The sequence below is a fragment of the Bufo bufo genome, chromosome 10 (genome assembly GCF_905171765.1).
Source record: "Bufo bufo chromosome 10, aBufBuf1.1, whole genome shotgun sequence".
Classification (NCBI taxonomy): Eukaryota; Metazoa; Chordata; class Amphibia; order Anura; family Bufonidae; genus Bufo; species Bufo bufo.
In genome coordinates this window covers 22,742,544-22,762,582 of record NC_053398.1, presented here as the reverse complement: position 1 = coordinate 22,762,582, position 20,039 = coordinate 22,742,544, and the positions used below count along the sequence as shown (strand labels likewise).

Below are 20,039 nucleotides of genomic sequence, written 5' to 3'. Positions count from 1 at the left end.
TGACGACCGCCCATCGTGCAGCTTCTCTCCCCCCCCCCCCCCCCCCCCACCCCCACCATTTCCTCTAGTGTTTGTCGCTGCTCAGACAATTAATATTTTTGCATTAGACCCATTGCAGAGGATCAGAGCAGCAGCGTCAATGCCATCTCGAGGGCTGCATGACCTCACCAAGTGCCTGCTGCCAAGCGCTGATCTAATCTGTCAAATGTTGTCAAGCAGAGTTAAAATCTAAACGTTGTTTCCTGCAGCAAATCTAGTTCATCAGGATTTCATTTATATGCAGGACAAACCGCAAGATCACAAAGAAAAAAAACAAAAAAAAAACAAAGGCAAAACCAAGTGAAGGTTCACTTTTGAAGAAACGACAAAAGTATATAGGAAACAGCATGAATAGCAATTCCCCTAATATTTTTTAATTTATTTTTACTCTTTTTTCCCCTCTCCCTTTTCTGCTAAACACGTACACTCATCCAATTCAAGCAGGTAAGAGGAGCTTGAATGGAAACTTTGGCAAAAAACCTAACCTAATCTATGGATGTGACTGACCTAGTAAAACTAATCCTCATTTCACTAACTTGTAGACCCCCTGATACTTACCTTACAACCTGCTCCCACATTCTTATCACAGGGATGAGTCCCTCCGAGTAATACATTCTAGAGGCGAAGCCTGTGCATCCAGAAGGCTGCTGCTTTCACTAGCTCTCCTATCAGCTCAGCTTCATTGCTGGACTGCCCTCCAATTCTAATACAGCCCAGAGGGATCTTGGCTCGCTTGTGCTGACAGGAACGGATGCTGAGGAGTGCGCATTTCCACAACCCCTTAAGAGCAAGTGCTCTTCTCTCTCGCTCCAGTGTCATAAAATTACAGCCCACGTGGTTTACTCCCACCCTGAAGACTTCCTTTCCTACCGCTTCAAGCTCTCATCTGACATGTACATTCCCTTCCCTCTACCTCTGCTGGCATCACTAATGTTGAAAGGAAAGAGCAGAGAAAGTAGAGAGCAGCAAGGAGCAGTGTGCTGTCCAATCTGTCAAAAGCAACAGTGGCGCCAGCTAGGTAAAGCAGCAGCACGGACTGTACAGCAGCAAAGTGGTAGGACATTTTTAATGAAGCCCAAGTTGATTGATTTTGCATTTAGACAGGTAAACAAATGATAAACAATGCAGCGCAAGGCTGTCCATAGCCTTTCATTCTCATGCATAATCACTGCTGTCTCATAAGGTTCTGAATAATAAAATATATCAGGCAAAATGTACCTGGGACATTCCTTGGCAAGTATCCAACAATGTACCGTGTAACAACCTGCAAATCTGTTTGTGTATGCTGCTGAAGCAACTAAAGATCTAAGGTTTTTCCCTCCCCGTAAAGGGCAGGACTTTGCACACGGCCTGTGACATGCATCCTGCTGCACGGGTACAGACTGCCACCTCTCCTGTGCGTTAGATCTGAATCTGTGGGTCTTCTGCATCTGGCTCCCAAACTGGAATGTGCTAAATAATAATAACTCGTGATAAATGTGATCGCACCACTCCAGGTGATGTCTGGACAGTTTCATCTTAACCGATCTGGTTGCTTTACGCAGCACTTTGTTATTTATTTATTTTTTTTTACATATTTTCTATGGGAAGTCTGCATTCTCAGGGTAAACACGGTCAAAGGCAAGAAAGTTTCATTCCGCACAGCTCTGCAAAATTTTTTGCACTGCTGCTGTTTGAATATTTTAGGGAAATTCTGGTTATGTAACATTCCAACATTTTAGATTAGGGTTTCTGTACAGGAGCCGAAAAATAAATGCACCAGGAAGAAGGCGTCTGTTCAAGATTGGTATAAATCACATGTCAGAAAGAAACAGCGCTATATGTGCAAGCTCAGTCTAAATTCAGCTTGCAAGATCACTGACATTTCTGACCGGGCACCAGTCATGAGCCGCCTGTCATCTCAGCTCTGCACAGATAGCCTGTGAGCACAAGTAGAAGCTACAGCAGACAGTAAGGGAAGCTTGTGATGCAGTTGGCTTCTTCCATCAGAGAGATAAGAAAGTTGGCAGGCAACAAAGAGACTGACAGATGGACACAGATATCCATGACGTAACTTGCTGTATGCAGAGACACTTGCCAAAATCAGCATGAAACTTACTAAGTATTCCTTTTGCTGCTGCGCTGCCTTAAAGTGCAAGATGCACCAGTAATATTCCTGCGGTAATTATTCATGTAGAATTACTAGGTCCACATGGGATTTCAGCTCATCCCAAATAAAGTGAATGGGGCGGGCCAGCAATATCAGTTAAAAATATGGACAACAGTAGTGTCATTTCTATTAAAAAGAATAAAAATAAAAAGCAGACTCCTTTCTCTGATTCTGGACAACCCATTGATTTTCTCTTCAATAGAAAAATAAACGGCCTGAGCCTTGCCATTGACTTGTACAACTCCCAACCAGGGGTGGTGCCACGAAAGAAATTCTACATTCTTCAAACAAGCTGGAACTGAATACTTCTGTAATTGCATGTAATAAAAAATTAAATTTTAGTACAGCCACTGAGTTATTCAATAAAATTTATCTGTATAGCGCCACCTGCTGTTTGTTCTTTTCCCTATTTCTTGTCAAACTCACTGAGGTAATCACACGTGCTCAGTTTAAATCTTCAACTGCCACCAGTCGTATTTTCTGTTAGAAGCTTTGGGAGTTACGGGAGGAGAGCTGCAGAAGAAAGCACCCCCACCCCACGAGCTGTGATCGGGAGAGAGCTGAAGAAAGGACATGCCCCCCGAGCTGTGATAGGGAGAGAGCTGCAGAAGAAAGGACACGCCCCCCTGAGCTGTGATAGGGAGAGAGCTGCAGAAGAAAGGACACGCCCCCCTGAGCTGTGATAGGGAGAGAGCTGCAGAAGAAAGGACACGCCCACCTGAGCTGTGATAGGGAGAGAGCTGCAGAAGAAAAGACACGTAATGTAACAGAACAATTGGAGCAATGAATGGGGAGATCTCTGGATCCATGTGAGGAACAGGGCTGGTTCTAGCTTTGTTTTAGCTCAAACAGCCGATCAGATGCTGATCTATCCAGAGGATAGATAATCAGTTTAAAAAACAACTACAGAACCCCTTTAAGTAATTTATGATACAGTCGGTCTCTACCTAAACGCAGGTTTATTGCAGTGTACTGACATCATGCGAGCACACGGCAATAGCCCCGCGATCAGATAGTTATGGTCAGAGGAGCCGCGGTCGGCCCGGCAAAGGCAGCCAACACACAGACCATGTTTTCTGGGCCAATCACAGTCCTGTATGGTTGTCCATGTAATAAAAAGACAGTCCAGGTCCACCAGAGCAGCTCACCATTCTGGTTTATAGATGGAAGGGGGGTGGGGGTGGGGTTCACCTCCATTATGTCAGACAGAGGTTATCCTAATCAGACCACTTTATACTCGGTTGTATTGGCCTTGTGCCATGCCGCTCCCGCTCTCCGCCTGTGTTAATGGGTTTTTCGGCCATTAAACACAGGGTTAATGGGTTTTTTAAAATTTGGTTTTATGTCAAGTGTCTAAATGGCAATATACTCACCGAAGGGATTCATTGAAGCGGACTGTGGCTGCACAATGGAACACTATATCAATGCAGTCTTTTAAGGTGTCCTGGTCTTCCTTGCTGAGGTCCAGCTCCGGCTGCGTCAGTTCACTGCTCACTGCAATCAGCTTCTCTGCGCACTGCGGCTGCTCCTCTCTCAACCTGTCAAACAGCTGAAGGAAAGAGAGAATCCATTACTGACACATTTCCAGCAATATTAATACCAAGAAGAGACGGAGTATATTCAGTATCTGGACATCCCGTAATATCACTTGAACTGCAAGAAATATGGTGCAGAAAAGATGGATATATGTACAGACTGAGAACGAAGAGTCTTCAGAGGGTGCACAATGAGGAAAACCGCCAAGTGTGACGGTGCTAGATCACCACACGGCCCAGTACAGATCCCAGGGGAATAATGACGACCTTTGCAGGAGAAAGCGGCCACATGAACCTTCACTTTTTGCCAACTATGCTGAGGGAACATAGGCTTGTTAAGTTTGGAGATTCACATTTGTATATTGGTTTTCCCGTAGTCTCCTTAAAAAAAGGGTTTCCCCGAGACCTATATATATACACACACACACACACACACACACACACACACACACACACACACACACACCTCTTAATGGGTCATCCGTATCTGATCGGTCGGGGTCCAACAACTGGGACCCCCGCTGATCACCTGTTCGAGAAGGCAGCGGTGTTCGCCGAGTGACGTCACGTTCATCTGGCACATGACCTGGGCCCAGCTCAGACCCATAGAAGTGAATGTGCCTGAGCTGCGATACCAAGCACAGCCACTATACGATGGATGGCGCTGTGCTTGGTGAGCAGAGCCGATGAGTGTCAGACCCTCGCCGATCAGATAGGTGATCAGTATGATAATCTTGGAAAACCCTTTTTAAGGAGAGCCAGTACCCTACCTAAGCTAACCGTGCTGCAAAGAGGTCTTGGGGTACTTTCATCATATGTCTTTACATTTTTTTTTTTGCCATTTTTTTGGAACCAAAAAATGCCACAATCAGATGTTATATGCTGGAAATCAGAAAATGCCCTACATAAACAGTTTTGTAGTGATGTTTTAACACTAATTTCTTGAATTTTTATAGTGGTATTCTTTATTTGGGTTTCATTTAATAATTCTGTACAGTTTCTTTCGAAATATATCATGCTCTTCTAGATGTGCCATTTATGCAGATGCCTTCCCTTCTCAATAGGAGATAAAATGTGAAAAAAAGCTATAAAAACCATACAAAAAAAAAACAAACACTTGTGAAAAAGTGCATGAACTTTGTGGAATAAGCAAAAAAAATAAAAAATTTTTTAAATATGTTGTTATTTGGCTGCACCCTTCCTTAAAAAGATTTTCCAGGATTTTAAACATCCAGCCGTTCAGCAGTAGGAGCCAGGACTACACAGCGTCCGTTGTGTAGTTGACAGGTGTAGTGAATGGGAGCAGCTCTGCAGTTACAAGCTCCATCCACTAGACCAAGGATCAGCAGGCTTCGGCACTCCAGCTGCTGTAAAACTACAACTCCCAGCATGCATTCTTACTCATCTGTTTTGTTTTTTACTCCCAAGGAAGTGAAAAGGAGAATTGTGGGAGTAGTCGTTCCAGAACAGCTGCAGCACCGGAGGTCGCTGACCCCCACACTGCACAATGGACGGAGACCACGTCTGGCTCCAGAGCCACTGCTGAACAGCTGATCAGCGGGGGTGTTGAACCCCCGCTGATGAGATATTATAGGCCTAACCTGAGGATAGGCTATCAATATTAAAATCCCATCAGGTCAACCTGTTAGCATAAGCTCTGAACACCAGAGATGAGAAGGGATGGCTCAGTTAGGACCCTCGCTGTATGAGCCGAAGCAGAGAGAGCAGGAGCGGGTATTATAACCGCCACCATCTTAACTCCCTAACAACTGCCAATAGGTTTTTATGTCGGCTGTTAACCCCCTTAATACGTAATGCTGTGCATGTACGGCATTAGAGTGCAGGGGATGTATGGAGTGAACTCACAAGCAGAGCATACGTGTGGCGGTGTTGGCTGTATAATACTGCAGACATCTGCTGGCAGTGACCGGGATTGGCAATGATGCCGATCACCGACAATTAACCCCTCAGATGTCAATGTCCATACCGAACGCAGTATCTGACTGGTTAGACAGGAGGAGGGTGGCTCCCTCTGTCTGACTTGGAACCGAACCAGAGTTCGGCAAATGTTTTTTTACTGTATAAATCAATTTCTGAAGATATTACGCAAAGTCTCGCGAGTAATAACTTCGGCTCATCGGAGCCAATACATTCTAATGCTGCATGGAAGGCTCGCTCCATATAGTATTGAAACAAAGTTTATTGCGAATCTGTTTCGGATGTTTCATCCAAAGTCTGTTTGCTCATCCCTACTAATAACTATACACATTTGGTATTGCCATAATCGCACTGACACATAGAATAAGGAGGTCCTGTCCTTTTTAGGGCAAGGTTAATGCTGTAATGTCACATTCAAAAAACCTTGGTGGAAATGTTCGATCCTGAAGGGGTTAAAAGAGCTCTATTCTAAAAGCATTGTGTTTTTATAAAACCTGTATTACACCAGGCGACTGTCGGGCCAATCATCACTAACGAGTGTTCGCTGGTTAGCGACGATCTGGCAGTGTAATACTGCCGCCGATTACCAGAACAAGCAAACGCTCAATTATTGGGCAATCCAAATCTTTTGACAGATTTAAAAATTACTGCCGCTGGCAAACAACTGGACAGCATGGGGAGGAGCGACGATGGTATAATGATAGCTCCGCCCTATACCGTGGAGGAGATCGCTGAATGTAATAGCAGCCGTCTCTTCTGCTAGTGATCAGGAAACTGCCGGGAAGGAACGCCTCCCTCCTGAGAATCATCGGCAGAATCTGTCTGTCTGACACAGATTAGGGCTCATGCACAAAAACGTATTATCTTTTCGTGTTAGTTTTGCTTTTTTCCGTAGACGAGGATTTTGTTTAACTGGACGTTTGGTTTTTAACCACTGAAAAAAAAAATGAAAGCATCTCTTCTGTCTTGTTCTGTGAGGAATAGGACCTTTGATGACGTCACTACGTTCATCACATGGTCCGTCACTATGGTGATGGATCATGTGACGAACCATGTGATGAACGTAGTGACGTCAAAGGTCCTATTCTTCACAAAAGACAGAAGAGATGCCGGCTGCGCGAACAAGTGGATTAAGGGGAGTTAAATTATTATTATTATTTTTTTTAACCCCTCCAGCGCTATTGTACTAAGCATTCTGTATTCAGAATGCTATTATTTTCCCTTATAACCATGTTATAAAGGGAAAATAATAATGATTGGGTCCCCACTTGCTTGCGATTTTCACGCAACCCCATTCATATCTATGGGGCCTGCGTTACGTGAAAAACGCACAAAGAGGAGCATGCTGCGATTTTCACGCAGCGCACAAGTGATGCGTGAAAATCACCGCTCATGTGCACAGCCCCATAGAAATGAATGGGTCCGGATTCAGGGCGGGTGCAATGCGTTCACCTCACCCGTGTGAAAGGGGCCTAACAGCAGCCGGTGTCATTGTGCTATAATGTATTCAGGAGCAGGCCAAGGCATTACAGGTATGTTCACAGGTAGCCATCGCTCAGCAGGATTTATTTATATATATATATATATATATATATATATATATATATAAAATTTTATATGAAAGTCAGCAAAAAATGAATCCAGCCTGCTAAGGAAGCAATATGGACAAATCACAATACATTAGGAAGTGCCTGGTATTAACTTTCTCTACATGATAAACACCATTTGCCAAAGAGAGACAACCCCTTTAAAACTATAAATGTTTACATTACAAAAAAATAAAATAAAAATTATACACTATAAAAGTGCCTAAAAGGCGAGGTGTAGTAGCGATTTCTCCGGCATGGTTCTGTATCAGATAGGAGTGTCTGCCAAAGAAACGTTCATGACGTGAGCCCAGGGCACAATCTATGTCAAATGACACAAAGATAAGATACAAAAGGGCGACTCCAGTTTCCTGCCCTGATTTGCAAACAGACTTAGGCCAAATTACCCAGATATTAATCTACCAAATATACTAACAAAAATTTTATTTAAAAAAAAATAAAAATCTACACTGTGCGTCAGTCTGCAGGATCCTGAAAGAAACACTTTCTCTAGAAATCAGAGAGGCCATCACTAGCTGATCAGCAGAGGTGCAAAACCGTGCACCCACCCTAGCCTGAGGAGAGGCCATCACTAGCTGATCGGCAGAAGTCAGACACCCTGCACCCACGCCCATCCTATCCTGAGGAGAGGCCCTGACTTAAGACTGGACAACACACACTTAAACCTGTCCGGCCACCATTGCCAAGAGAGCAGTGTGGGAAGGTTTCTGTTGCCGCAAGCACTCTCCCAATCAAACATAAGAAAGCCTATGCTAATCCCAGTTACCAGACCTGTTTAACCTCCTCTTGCCCTGCTAAAATCCAGCTCCCCCACCTTATGCATCATCTGAAGCATTGTCCATGGTATGGGTGCACATTAGATTGGCATCCTGCAGCCTCGTAGTATTGCATCCATTTCATGCAAAATGCGTTAGCCCAAATTCACACACATACTGTAATTACCCATCACTATTTTTGACTCTGTCCTCGCCCCATCTGCTCTTTGTATCCAAAAATGCAAGATTTTGTAGACAAACTTGTTCTCATTTACATATCCCATATTCCAGCTCGAATCAGTTATGCATATGGGGCACAGTACACACATCTGACATCGCCATGCATGTGACAATAACAGGAATGCATCTTGCTATGACTTGGCAAAAACTTAGAAATACATAAAAAAAAAAAAAAAAAAAAAAAAGGGGACGGACTAAGAAAAATGTACTAGTTTTGGCACCAGAATGTGTCATCAGAAAATAACAAAAACTGATTTGAATAGGTCAAGTTTTTTTCCCATTTCCCCATCTATATTTAATAAAATTTTACACTAAACAAAAGTATAAACACTTTCGGTTTTGCTCCCATTTTGCATCTGAAACATTTTCTACAGACACAAAAGACCCATTACTGTCAAATATTGTTCACAAATCTGTCTAAATCTGTTAGTGAGCACTTCTACTCCATCCCACCTCACAGGTGTGGCATATCAAGGTGCTGATTAGACAGCATGAATATTGCACAGGTGTGCCTTAGACTGCCCACAATAAAAGGCCACTCTGAAATGTGCAGTTTGATGCCACAGCACAATGCCACAGATGTTGCAATGTTTGAGGGAGCATTCAGTTGGCATGCTGACTGCAGGAATGTCTACCAGAGCCGTTGCCCGTGCAATGAATGTTCATTTCTCTACCATAAGCCTTTTTCAAAGGCGTTTCAGAGAATTTGGCAGTACATCCAACTGGCCTCACAACCACAGACCACATGTAACCACACCAGCCCAGGACCTCCACATCCAGCATGTTCATCTCCATGATCATCTGAGACCAGCCACCCGGACCGCTGCAGCAACAATCGGTTTGCATAACCAAAGAATTTCTGCACAAACTGTCAGAAACCAAGGAAGCTCCTCTGCATGCTCGTCGTCCTCATCGGGGTCTGGACCTGACTGCAGTTCGTCGTCGTGACCGACTTGAGTGGGCAAATGCTCACATTCGATGGTGTCTGGCACAATGGAGAGGCGTTCTGTTCACGGATGAGTCCTGGTTTTCACTGTTCAGGGCAGATGGCAAACAGTGTGTGGCGTCGTGTGGGTGAGCTGTTTGCTGACATCAACATTGTGGATCGAGTGGTCCATGGTGGAGGTGGGGTTATGGTATGGGGAGGCGTATGTTATGGACAACGAACACAGGTGCATTTTGAATGCACAGAGATACCGTGACGAGATCCTGAGGCCCATTGTTGTGCCGTTCATCCACGACCATCACCTCATGTTGCAGCATGATAATGCACGGCCCCATATTGCAAGGATCTGTACACAATTCCTGGAAGCTGAAAACATCCCAGTTCTTGCATGGCCAGCATACTCACCGGACATGTCACCCATTGAGCATGTTTGTGATGCTCTGGATCCGCATATACGACAGCGCGTTCCAGTTCCTGCCAATATTCTGCACCTTCGCACAGCTACTGAAGAGGAGTGGACCAACATTTCACAGGCCACAATCAACAACCTGATCAACTCTATGCGACAGAGATGTGTTGCACAGCGTGTGGCAAATGGTGGCCACACCAAATACTGACTGGTTTTCTGACCCCCCCAGTAAGGAAAAACGGTGCACATTTCAGAGTGGCCTTTTATTGTGGGCAGTCTAAGGCACACATGTGCAATATTCATGCTGTCTAATCAGTGTTGCGATTATATTTTTGTTCAGTGTATAACAAAAAAACGTTTGTTTTTTTCAGGCCTGTGTTGCTGGAGTGGGGAGAGAAGGGTGGGCCCCCACTTCATCCAGACAGTCGTACGCATGAGGCCCCCTCATCCCAAAAAGGTAAAAAATATTGCTGTGGACATTTCAGCAACTGAAGACCCTAGTCCTGAAAGGGTTAACAAGTGCTATCCCTGGAGGAAGGACAATGCAGCCTTCAAGACAACGTAGAGAAGAATCAAGTCATCAGGGGGAACATTTTATTCTTCCCCCTCCTGAGCAGTATCTCAGGGTATCTTCCCATACATAGGTATCTATATACGTGCCGCCAACTTCTCTACATATTCTTTACGATTCCGACACCGCACAATGCGACTCGAGGTCCCGATGCTGGTTACCATGGCAGATAAGCGTCTCTACCAAGGGAGTATGACTTTAAATCCACATGGGATTCACCACGGCCCTAACCAGGGAGAGTAAATGTCAGAATCAGTGGTATAATTATCTGAAGGTGAACAGAGGGCAAAACGCAGGAAACTGGCAAAGCCCCAATACTCCGAGGGACTCCACACTAATCTGCATCTGAATGCAATCTGCTGTTCCAGCCGTCTTTATCCTCGCTGCCCCCTGATCACCTGTCGTCAGCCTTGGGTTGGGCGATAAACCGGGACCTACAAACATTGCAGGAGAAACAGCGATGTGGCTATATCACTTTTTCTTAATTACGTCAGTATTTTAGTGACATCATAGGAGCAGTCGCACTTAACGCTGACGGCTTCTAAAATAAGCATTGCATAGGCGCGTACCGACGTGTTATGTGCGCCAACACACATCACATCCTGGCCCTCGATGCACATTACACATCAGCAGGCTGCGCAACCAAGTCGGTACGTGTCGCAACACATGTTGCACAAGAGGAACGGGGACCTCAGACTAAGAGCGGCGGCGCTGGTAAGTGAAATCCCTGTGCACCGCTCAGTCTGGGACATTGGGGCCACAAGGAGACATACGCTATGGGGGCTCGACTTGTGGCCCCCACAAACAGTATAACATTTCCTTGTGCGCCCCCCCCCCCCCCCCATACAGTATAACGTCCAATTGTGGCCCCCCCTCAGTAGAATGTCTCCTTGTGACCACCCTATACAGCATAATGTCTCCTTGTAGCCCCCATACATTATAATGGCTCCTTGTGGCCCCAAGTTTATTTATTTTTTCTAAATGGGCGCACATATATATATATATCTATCGTCATCATGATACATTTCTTAATGTTGTTATCGTGGGGATTTTTCGATATCGTCCCACCCTAAGTCAACAAAAACGTTCACAAACCCCTTGTGATTGACAAGTCTCTAGCGGAGATCAGACAGAAGCTCGTCCTTGGACGTCGCGATCACAAGATGCAAAAACGGTTATTCTGACAACACGTCTAGGTGACATATGTCCGACGTCCCATGACTTACCTTGCAGCTCATCATTTCATCCACTCGTTCCTGAGGCTTCTGGCCAGCTTTGGGTCGCACCAGCACATAAACCGCCTTGATGCCCGGGCAAGACCTCAGCAGCTTCTCCAGCAGGACCTTCCCCATGAAGCCTGTGGCCCCTGTGATGAGGACATTCTTCCCTCTGTAGAAGTCTGGAATGGATATCATGGTGAACCTCAAGTCCTGTAGGAAGAACAGAATGAGAGGATATTTAGTGGTGACAATCCGAGCATCCTACCCGTGAGCTCCGAGAATGCAGAAAACCGTATCTACCCCAGCATGACACAGACTCATGGTCCACAAAACTGGCACAGCCGTCGCACGTTCGTGGGAATGTGTCCTGAGGCCAATTCCACACGAGCCAGGATGTTAACCGTTTTGCAAATGGACTGAATCCTGACCCATTCCTTTCTATAGGTACGTGCATATTCATAGACCATCCCAGGATGTTTTACACTGTTCATCGTTTCCCGCAGCTCTGGTCACATAGAAATTAATGGGCAGCGTGAAAAACGGTTTTCAATGATTGCTGCGGACAAAAAGTTTGTGTGCATGAGCCCTAAACCTGCGTGCAAAACCATCAGTTTATTTCCTGAACAGACCCCGAATCTGTGTTGCTTGTGTGAAAGACGCCTTATACAAAGACCCGACCAGGCGCGATCACGCTGGCGGCTTACAGATCCAATAGGTTAATAAAGCGCCATTTAATGGTAATGTCATATCTACACCACACAAATAATATAAATAAGAGTTGGGGGAGGGGAGACTGTCAAAAACTGCAGGGTTCCCTCCATGTCAAAGGCAGGTAAGGCTACTTTCACATTGGCGTTACGCTATCCGGTTTTGAGATCCGGTACAGTGTCTCAAAACCGCAGCACACCGCTTCAGTTTTGTCCCCATTCATGGTCTATGGGGAGAAAACTGAAAAATAAACTGCAAAGGAGCGCACCAGAATGCTTTCCGTTCCAGTTTGTTGCGATCCCATGCTGGGCACAAAACCGTTGCACGCAACGTTTTTGTGTCCGGCTCGGGAAATTGAACAAGCCTGAAAAACATCTTAAGGTATTTTCACACTTGCGGCAGAGGATTCCGGCAGGCAGTTCCGTCACCGGAACTGCCTGCCGGATCTGGTAATCCGGACGCAAGCGGTTGTCAGACGGATCCGGTAATTACTTATTTTTTTCACAGATTTAAAGGTCTGCGCATGTGCGGACTGGAAGAGTGGATCAGTCAATGCGGCAATTTTAATGCCGGATCTGTCCCCAATACACTTCAATGTAAACCATTCCGCCAAGTGTTCAGGATTCTGCGGTATTTTCTCCGGCCAAAAAACGTAAGAGGGACTGAACTGACGCATCCTGAACAGATTGCTCTCCATTCAGAATGCATTAGGATAAAACTGATCAGTTCTTTTCCGGTATTGAGCCCCTGTGACGGAACTCAACACCGGAAAACTTTAACGCTAGTGTGAAATGACCCCAAGTCAAAAGGTGCCGGATACGAAAAAAACAGGTCCAGCTCCCATTGACTTACAACGGTTTTAGTGCTGTTCTTTTTTTCATTTTTGATAAAATACAAACAGATCCGTTCTAAACGGATGCAGCCGGTTGTATTATTCGGACTGAAGCGTTGTGCTGCGGTTCATCTCAGCTTCCTGGACCCCAATAAATGTGACAAATGAGGGTAAAGCGACTACAGAGCGGCTGACCACCTCCAATTTATTTTCCTCAAATCTTGCTTGACATACACCGTCATTTGTGCCAGTTTTCTAGCGCAAGTAATGCCTGAAACGTACACCAGCTCCTAGCAGGCGTAGATTTCAGATTGTGGTGCACGGATGGCAGGCGGGCACCTCTTCATTATGGCGCATCTCTCCATCGCAAACTGCATCACGAATGGTGTTATATAAAAGGTTGGTCGTGACAGGTCTTCCCCACAGAGCAGGCGGTGCCAGCGTTCGAACCGCGATACGGGACAGAACTTTTTTTTATGTTTGCCTTGCCGGCGTATAGGTGCCATGAGTCACCACCAGGCAAACACTGCCCAAGCCTGCATTGGATCAGGTCCTCCTAGCATCATGAAGGGTTGCTGTAGAGCCGTCCAAAATACACTTGGTAACCTACCAAAAGGTGGAGAACTATACATATTTTCCTACAAAACCAAGCAAACATGAAACCTTCCATTTTATCAAATGACACGCAGGGTATTACTCCAACGTCTGCCTCCAGGTGCTTGTGTCCGAGACCGGAAGAGCGGGAGGAATGGCAGGAAATCCCTGACGACAGGAAAGCATTTCTCCAGCCCTCCGCCCATACTAGGGCTGCAGCAACTATTATTTTAGCAATCGAGTATTCTACCGATTATTTTTATGATTAATCAAGTACTCTAATAAAAATTTTTTTAAAAAATAGACTTATCCTTTATAAAAACTCAGACCCCCAACACCCTTCATTCCCCTCTGTGCGATCAGCCCAAGTGCACCCGCTCCACCACCCACCAGTGCCATCCGCCCCTTCAGTGCCATGTCCCCCACTCCCCCAGGCCATGTGATGTCCCCCACTGCCATCAGATCAGCCCCTCCATGCCATGTCCCCCACTCCCAGTGCCATCTGCTCCTCCATGATCCCCTTGCCCAGGGCCCATACACAACAACCTTCTATCTTAAGGGTGTTTCCCATCCACAGCACAGAGGATCAGTATCTGATCACCAAGGGGCCGACTGTCGGGACTCCCAGAATCCACTAGAACAGAGGTGCCGATCTCCGATAGTCCGACAGAAGTGAATGGAGACGGGGGGGGAGGGAAGAGAAGAATCGGCTTCTCTATCCGGCTGCCTGTGTATGGATGGGTCCACCAGAGCCCCCTCTCTGACATCTATAGCCCCTCCCATGAGGCAGGGGGGCGCTGCCTGTAATAGTATAGCCCCTCCCACGAGGCAGGGGGGCGCTGCCTGTAATAGTATAGCCCCTCCCACGAGGCAGGGGGGCGCTGCCTGTAATAGTATAGCCCCTCCCACGAGGCAGGGGGGCTCTGCCTGTAATAGTATAGCCCCTCCCACGAGGCAGGGGGGCGCTGCCTGTAATAGTATAGCCCCTCCCACGAGGCAGGGGGGCGCTGCCTGTAATAGTATAGCCCCTCCCACGAGGCAGGGGGGCGCTGCCTGTAATAGTATAGCCCCTCCCACGAGGCAGGGGGGCGCTGCCTGTAATAGTATAGCCCCTCCCACGAGGCAGGGGGGGCGCTGCCTGTAATAGTATAGCCCCTCCCACGAGGCAGGGGGGGCTGCCTGTAATAGTATAGCCCCTCCCACGAGGCAGGGGGGGCTGCCTGTAATAGTATAGCCCCTCCCACGAGGCAGGGGGGGCTGCCTGTAATAGTATAGCCCCTCCCACAAGGCAGGGGGGGTGCCTGTAATAGTATAGCCCCTCCCACAAGGCAGGGGGGGGCTGCCTGTAATAGTATAGCCGTCCACAGGGGAAGCTTTTAACACTCATTGCTCAGAGGGAAAAATCGATTGATAAGCGGCTACTGCAGAGTGAAAGTGAGATAAGCACAGAACCCTTATCAGAGTAAACTACTCGCTATTGATTAGCACAAGTATTATCCCCATCCATAAAACACTGATAACATTCCATAAAACACTGGAGGAACCTGTACATGGAGAGGTTGTTGTGCGCTGGGATTGGAGAAAGGCGCACAATACACCCTGGTACGGCCGTCCGAACCGCTATTCACAGCATAAGAGGCCAAGCCGTCCCCGGGGTCAGCGGACAAGGGCGGCTTTGTCTTCCCAGCGAGTACAGAGTGAAACACAGCGCGTCAGACCCACATTTGTGTACTTTATTTTACATGCACGCTCGCTGCACTCATGGAAAAGAAAACGGAAAAACACAGCAATTTCCCAACTAATAAAAGAGAGGATATAGTGAGAAATGGTCATAAAGTGACAGTAAAGTCAGCGAGACGTCTCCAAGGACAATCACACTTCACAGAGGCCGAGGAACAGGAACTTTTATGGATGTGAATACAACAAAAAAAAAAGCCGATTTGATGCCAGTAGGCTAAGGCTACTCTCACATTAGCGTTTTTTTTTGCGGATCCGTGATGGATCTGCAAAAACCCTTCCGTTACAATACAACCGCATGCATCCGTCACGAATGGTTCCAGTTTTATTATGTCTTCTATAACCATGACGGATCCGTCTTAAACACCATGGGGGGGGGATTCGTTTTCTACTGTGCCGGAGAAAACGGATTCGTCCCAATTGACTTACATTGTGTGCCAGGACGGATCCGTCTTGCTCCGCAACACATCGCGTTTGTGTCCGACCCCCAAAGTGGAATTGAGTCAGAACGGAGGCAAACTGATGGGTTCTGAGCGGATGCTTTTCCATTCAGAACGCATTAGGGCAAAACGTATCCGTTTTGGACCGCCCATGATGGATCTCACAAACGGAAAGCCAACATGCTAGTGTGAAAAGTAGTCTTATTCTAAGGTAGGCGCCCACAGAGGACAGCAGTGCCGCCGCCTGGTAGGCGCCCGTAGCTTGGGAACTGCGCCACCCCCAGGTAGGAGCCCACAGCAGGGGAACCGTACTGCACCGCCGCCAGGGTTGCACAAAAATGAAGGTAAGTTTTCTGTAAAATTTACCTTCTATTATAATGCAACTATAGTCAGCCATTTTGGAGGCCATGAAGAACCGTTAATGGTCACTTATCACGCACACAAGTACGGTAACCCCTCCTCCTCAAGCCCATGGGGGAGATTCATCACTCATAGGAGGCGGTGCCATCAGTGACAGAGCTGTCAATCACAGATAGGACCGCCTCCTGGACCTCAAAGCCAAAAATAAACAGGAATTTAAATGAAATACAAGTAAAGCCTCATTAAATCCGTGAAAAGGTGGTCAGTGATGCCTCCGTGAAGATGCCAGTGAATGATCCGCAAGTGGTCCATGTGTCCATTTTTTACGGTCCATGCGTCATCGGTGTTTCACTGTGCAGCTGAATAGCTTTCAATGCATCTTTTCCTAATGATCTATGAAACACGGACCCATAGACTATGATTGTCACGACAGATCCGTGAACACGGACATAAAAGAACATGCACCCGTGCTAAAACATGTGTGAATACACACATTAAAATGAATGGGGACATGCGCTGTCAGAGGGGAACATGTAGGGCACATGTATGTGGAACACAGACGTGTGAATGAGGCCTTGTACTGAATCTGCTCATCTCCTCCGGCTCTAGAACATGCTGCCATATTTAATGTGACAGGTCCCCTTTAAGACACGTTTGGCTTGTATATTACAAATAAATATTTCCAGCTGAAATAATCATATAAAATAGTATTGTTCCTTTAACAATCATACAGCGACGTGCACGTCGGGCGGCCTCAGATAAATGAGCGCTTTTATTCCCCGGGCGCCTATAACGTGAGGCTCTAATTGGTCGATTACACCGAGACAACCAAAAACAAACAACATCGGAGATCAACAACCGTGCCTACATGATCCCGGCAGGAAATCCATGACGGTGACCTCCGCTCTTCACAGACACTCCCCTGGGGTCCTCCGACAACCTCGAGAGGGCACATTTAAAGGGATGCCTTGTCATAAATCTAATCTAGTGTCCTCCCATGGCAGACAGCACAGAGACGTTAATCGCCTGTACAGATATGTAATCCAGCGTCAGCTCACTGCTGATGTGAGGGGAGGAGGTTATCGGCAGGGTAATAATTACTAGGTGTAGAATCGGGATAACAGCTCTATTATTCTATTGACAGAGCCATGTAAAGATGCCCACTGGCTGGATTAGTGTAATGCTCTTACAGGAAGGGGGGGGGGGTCCTCTCTGGCCGCAGTGATGGTCTGACAGTGTTGGGGTACAACTACTCTGCGATTTTGCCCTCGAGACGTGTCGAGTGTCCAAGTATCACAGATCAGCCATAGACATGCGGTCACAGCGCAACTCTCACATTTGCTGCAACCCCAGAATTGCAAAAAATAATAATAATCCAGCAGTGTTGGATTTTTGCTATTCTGGGGCAGCAGCAGCACACTAGTGAGTCGTATTCCGACCCCATTCATTTCTATGGCTGCCCTGTCACACTTCAGTTCTTAAAGGGGTATTCCGGTTATAGAAAATTATCCTCTATCCACAGGATGGGGGATAGCCATCAGATTGGTAGGGGTCCTACCGCTGGGACCTTCACCGATCATGAGAAAAAAATAAAAAAAATAGAAGTGACTGTATCCGAGGGCAAACTATTCTCAAATGACTCAAGCTTCCCAACAGAATCCGTTCTGCCCTGTGTCCTTAAATGGCTGAAAACCCCCACATCGGGATATATTTATTTGCTCTTCTGGGCAATGCCTCAACCCAACATCAAATACAACTGTATATACTGGACAGAACCTGCGGAGCAAAGTCTTCACTGTGGGTGGACATGACTGGCAGCCATTGCAGGGGGCTCCATGATACCAGTGCCAATCACTGCTGACAATAGGCAAACTGTATGGGGAGTGTAAATCGCCATTTAAAATCAGCGCCAGACAACTCGTTAGGCTACTTTCACACTCGCGTTTTATGCAGATCCGTCGTGGACGGATCCGTTCAGATAATACAACCGTCTGCATCCGTTCAGAACCGTTTGTATTATCTTTAACATGTTCAAGACGGATCAGTCTTGAACACCATTGAAAGTCAATGGAGGACGGATCCGTTTTCCATTGTGCCAGATTGTGTTATAGAAAACGAAAACGGATCCGTCCCCATTGACTTACATTGTGTGCCAGGACGGATCCGTTTCGTCAGACGGACAGCAGCGTTTTGGTGTCAGTCTCCAAAGCGGAATGGAGACTGAACTGATGCGTTCTGAGCGGATCCTTTTCCATTCAGAATGCATTAGGGCAAAACTGATCCGTTTTGGACCTCGCCCTGAACGGATCTCACAAACGGAAAGCCAAAACGCCAGTGTGAAAGTAGCCTTAGCTAGTCAACCGGCGCCCATTAAGGCTGTGCATCGGCCCGTGTAAAAGCTACGGCTACATGCACAGCTGGTAAAGAGCAATCCTCCTATCTAGTGCACCACATGGATGGAGCGGCAGGACAAGCACGCATGCTGCCATTCAGACTGGCGGATGGAGCCGAGCACGGTCTGTGGAAGTCCCATAGAGACTGAATGGAGCAGCGGCATGAATGCCGATACAGGGGCACAAGTCCGCCCTTTTTGTGATCAGTTCCGATTCCTGCAGTCAGATGCAACACAGATTTAATTTCTTTTTTTGCGGATACGTGTTTTCGAATCGCAAAATACATAAGGTCGTATGCTTCAATTTCCCTTCAGCCTTGTGAATAGGAGCAGATATTCTATCCACCTGGATTATGGCGTAAGACGGTATACACCTGGCCCGGCGTCTGGCTGCCGTCCATGGAGATAGAAGTGTGTATTTAATACAGATGACAGATTTCCTCACTGCAACTTTAGACACAATTACAAAAGGAACCTCCAAAAGTCACCGCCTCGAGGACCGTGTTTGCTTTCTGCTCCGGGCGCACGCGATGCAGGTTTTCAGGCAGAACTCCAAAACGCTGTCCGTGCGATCAAATAGCGAATCCAAACACTAAAACTGCTGCGTGCCGAGGCCGCGAGCATCAGACGTCCGTAACATGATCCCCTCCAGAGACGCGGTGACCCGGGACAGCCCCGCACTCCCATACACTGGATGTACGACACTTAAGGGTTTACATCCATTGTTACATAAGCAAACAGGAGGCTTGCAACGTGGTCGGATCAATATCACAGATATCGGTTTACTGCACGGGTCGGGTCTGGATTGTTTTACTTTAGGAATACATAGAAAAAATGCTGATTTAAAGGGGTTTTTCAAGAGTTAAATAGTGATGGCCTGTCCTCAGGATAGGTCGTCAATATCTGATCATTGGGGTCCCACACCCGGCACCTGCTCCTCACAGCGCCGTGCAATGTATAGCTGTTGTGCAGGTCTCAGCTGCTCCTACACCATGTGACAGGGCTGGACTAGGAGGGGGCCGCAATGACCACCAGCCTCTTCAAACGGCTGATCGGCCAGGGGACCAAGAACACTTTGAGACCTGGAATCTACTGAATTAGGGTGCATTCACACAAATATATGTATTTTGCGTTTCGCACAACAAGGATACGCAAAAAATAAGGACGACGTTAGTGTTGCATCCATTTTTTTTATAAAAATTTTTGTCTACGGACCCTTAGTAATAATGCCTATTCTTCTCTGCAAATCAAACAAGAATTAGGACATGTTCTATCTTTTTTGCAGGGCTGCGGAACGGACAAAAGGATGTGGATAGCACACTGTGCTGTCCGCATTTTGCAGCCCCATTGAAATGAATGGGCCCGCATCCAATCCGCAAGAATGCAGACCAAAAATACGGCCGAGTGAAGGGGACCTTACACTAATAGCATTAGGTCAGTGTAATTCAATACAGGGGCACACAGCCTTAGGGCTCATGCACACAAACTTATTTTATTTCAGTGTCCGTTCTGTTTTTTTTGCAGACCGCATGTGGAACCACTTCAATGGGTCCGCAAGAAAAACTGA

At 46.7% G+C, this 20,039-nt stretch overlaps 1 protein-coding gene across 5 annotated transcripts in view; it reads right to left on the bottom strand.

Moving 5' to 3' along the window:
* FAR1 (fatty acyl-CoA reductase 1) overlaps positions 1-20,039 on the bottom strand; it is a 64,273-nt gene that overhangs the window by 25,557 nt on the left and 18,677 nt on the right. For 3 of the 5 annotated variants that reach the window (XM_040409249.1, XM_040409250.1, XM_040409251.1), the window contains exons 1-2: positions 11,416-11,604; positions 3,562-3,737 (exon numbers count right to left, since the gene is read on the bottom strand). In XM_040409249.1, coding sequence (XP_040265183.1) covers positions 3,562-3,737; positions 11,416-11,604 — 365 coding nt within the window. Of the gene's footprint in view, positions 1-3,561; positions 3,738-11,415; positions 11,620-20,039 lie in introns of those variants that run through there. The other 2 variants (XM_040409252.1, XM_040409248.1) reach the window with 1 other exon arrangement.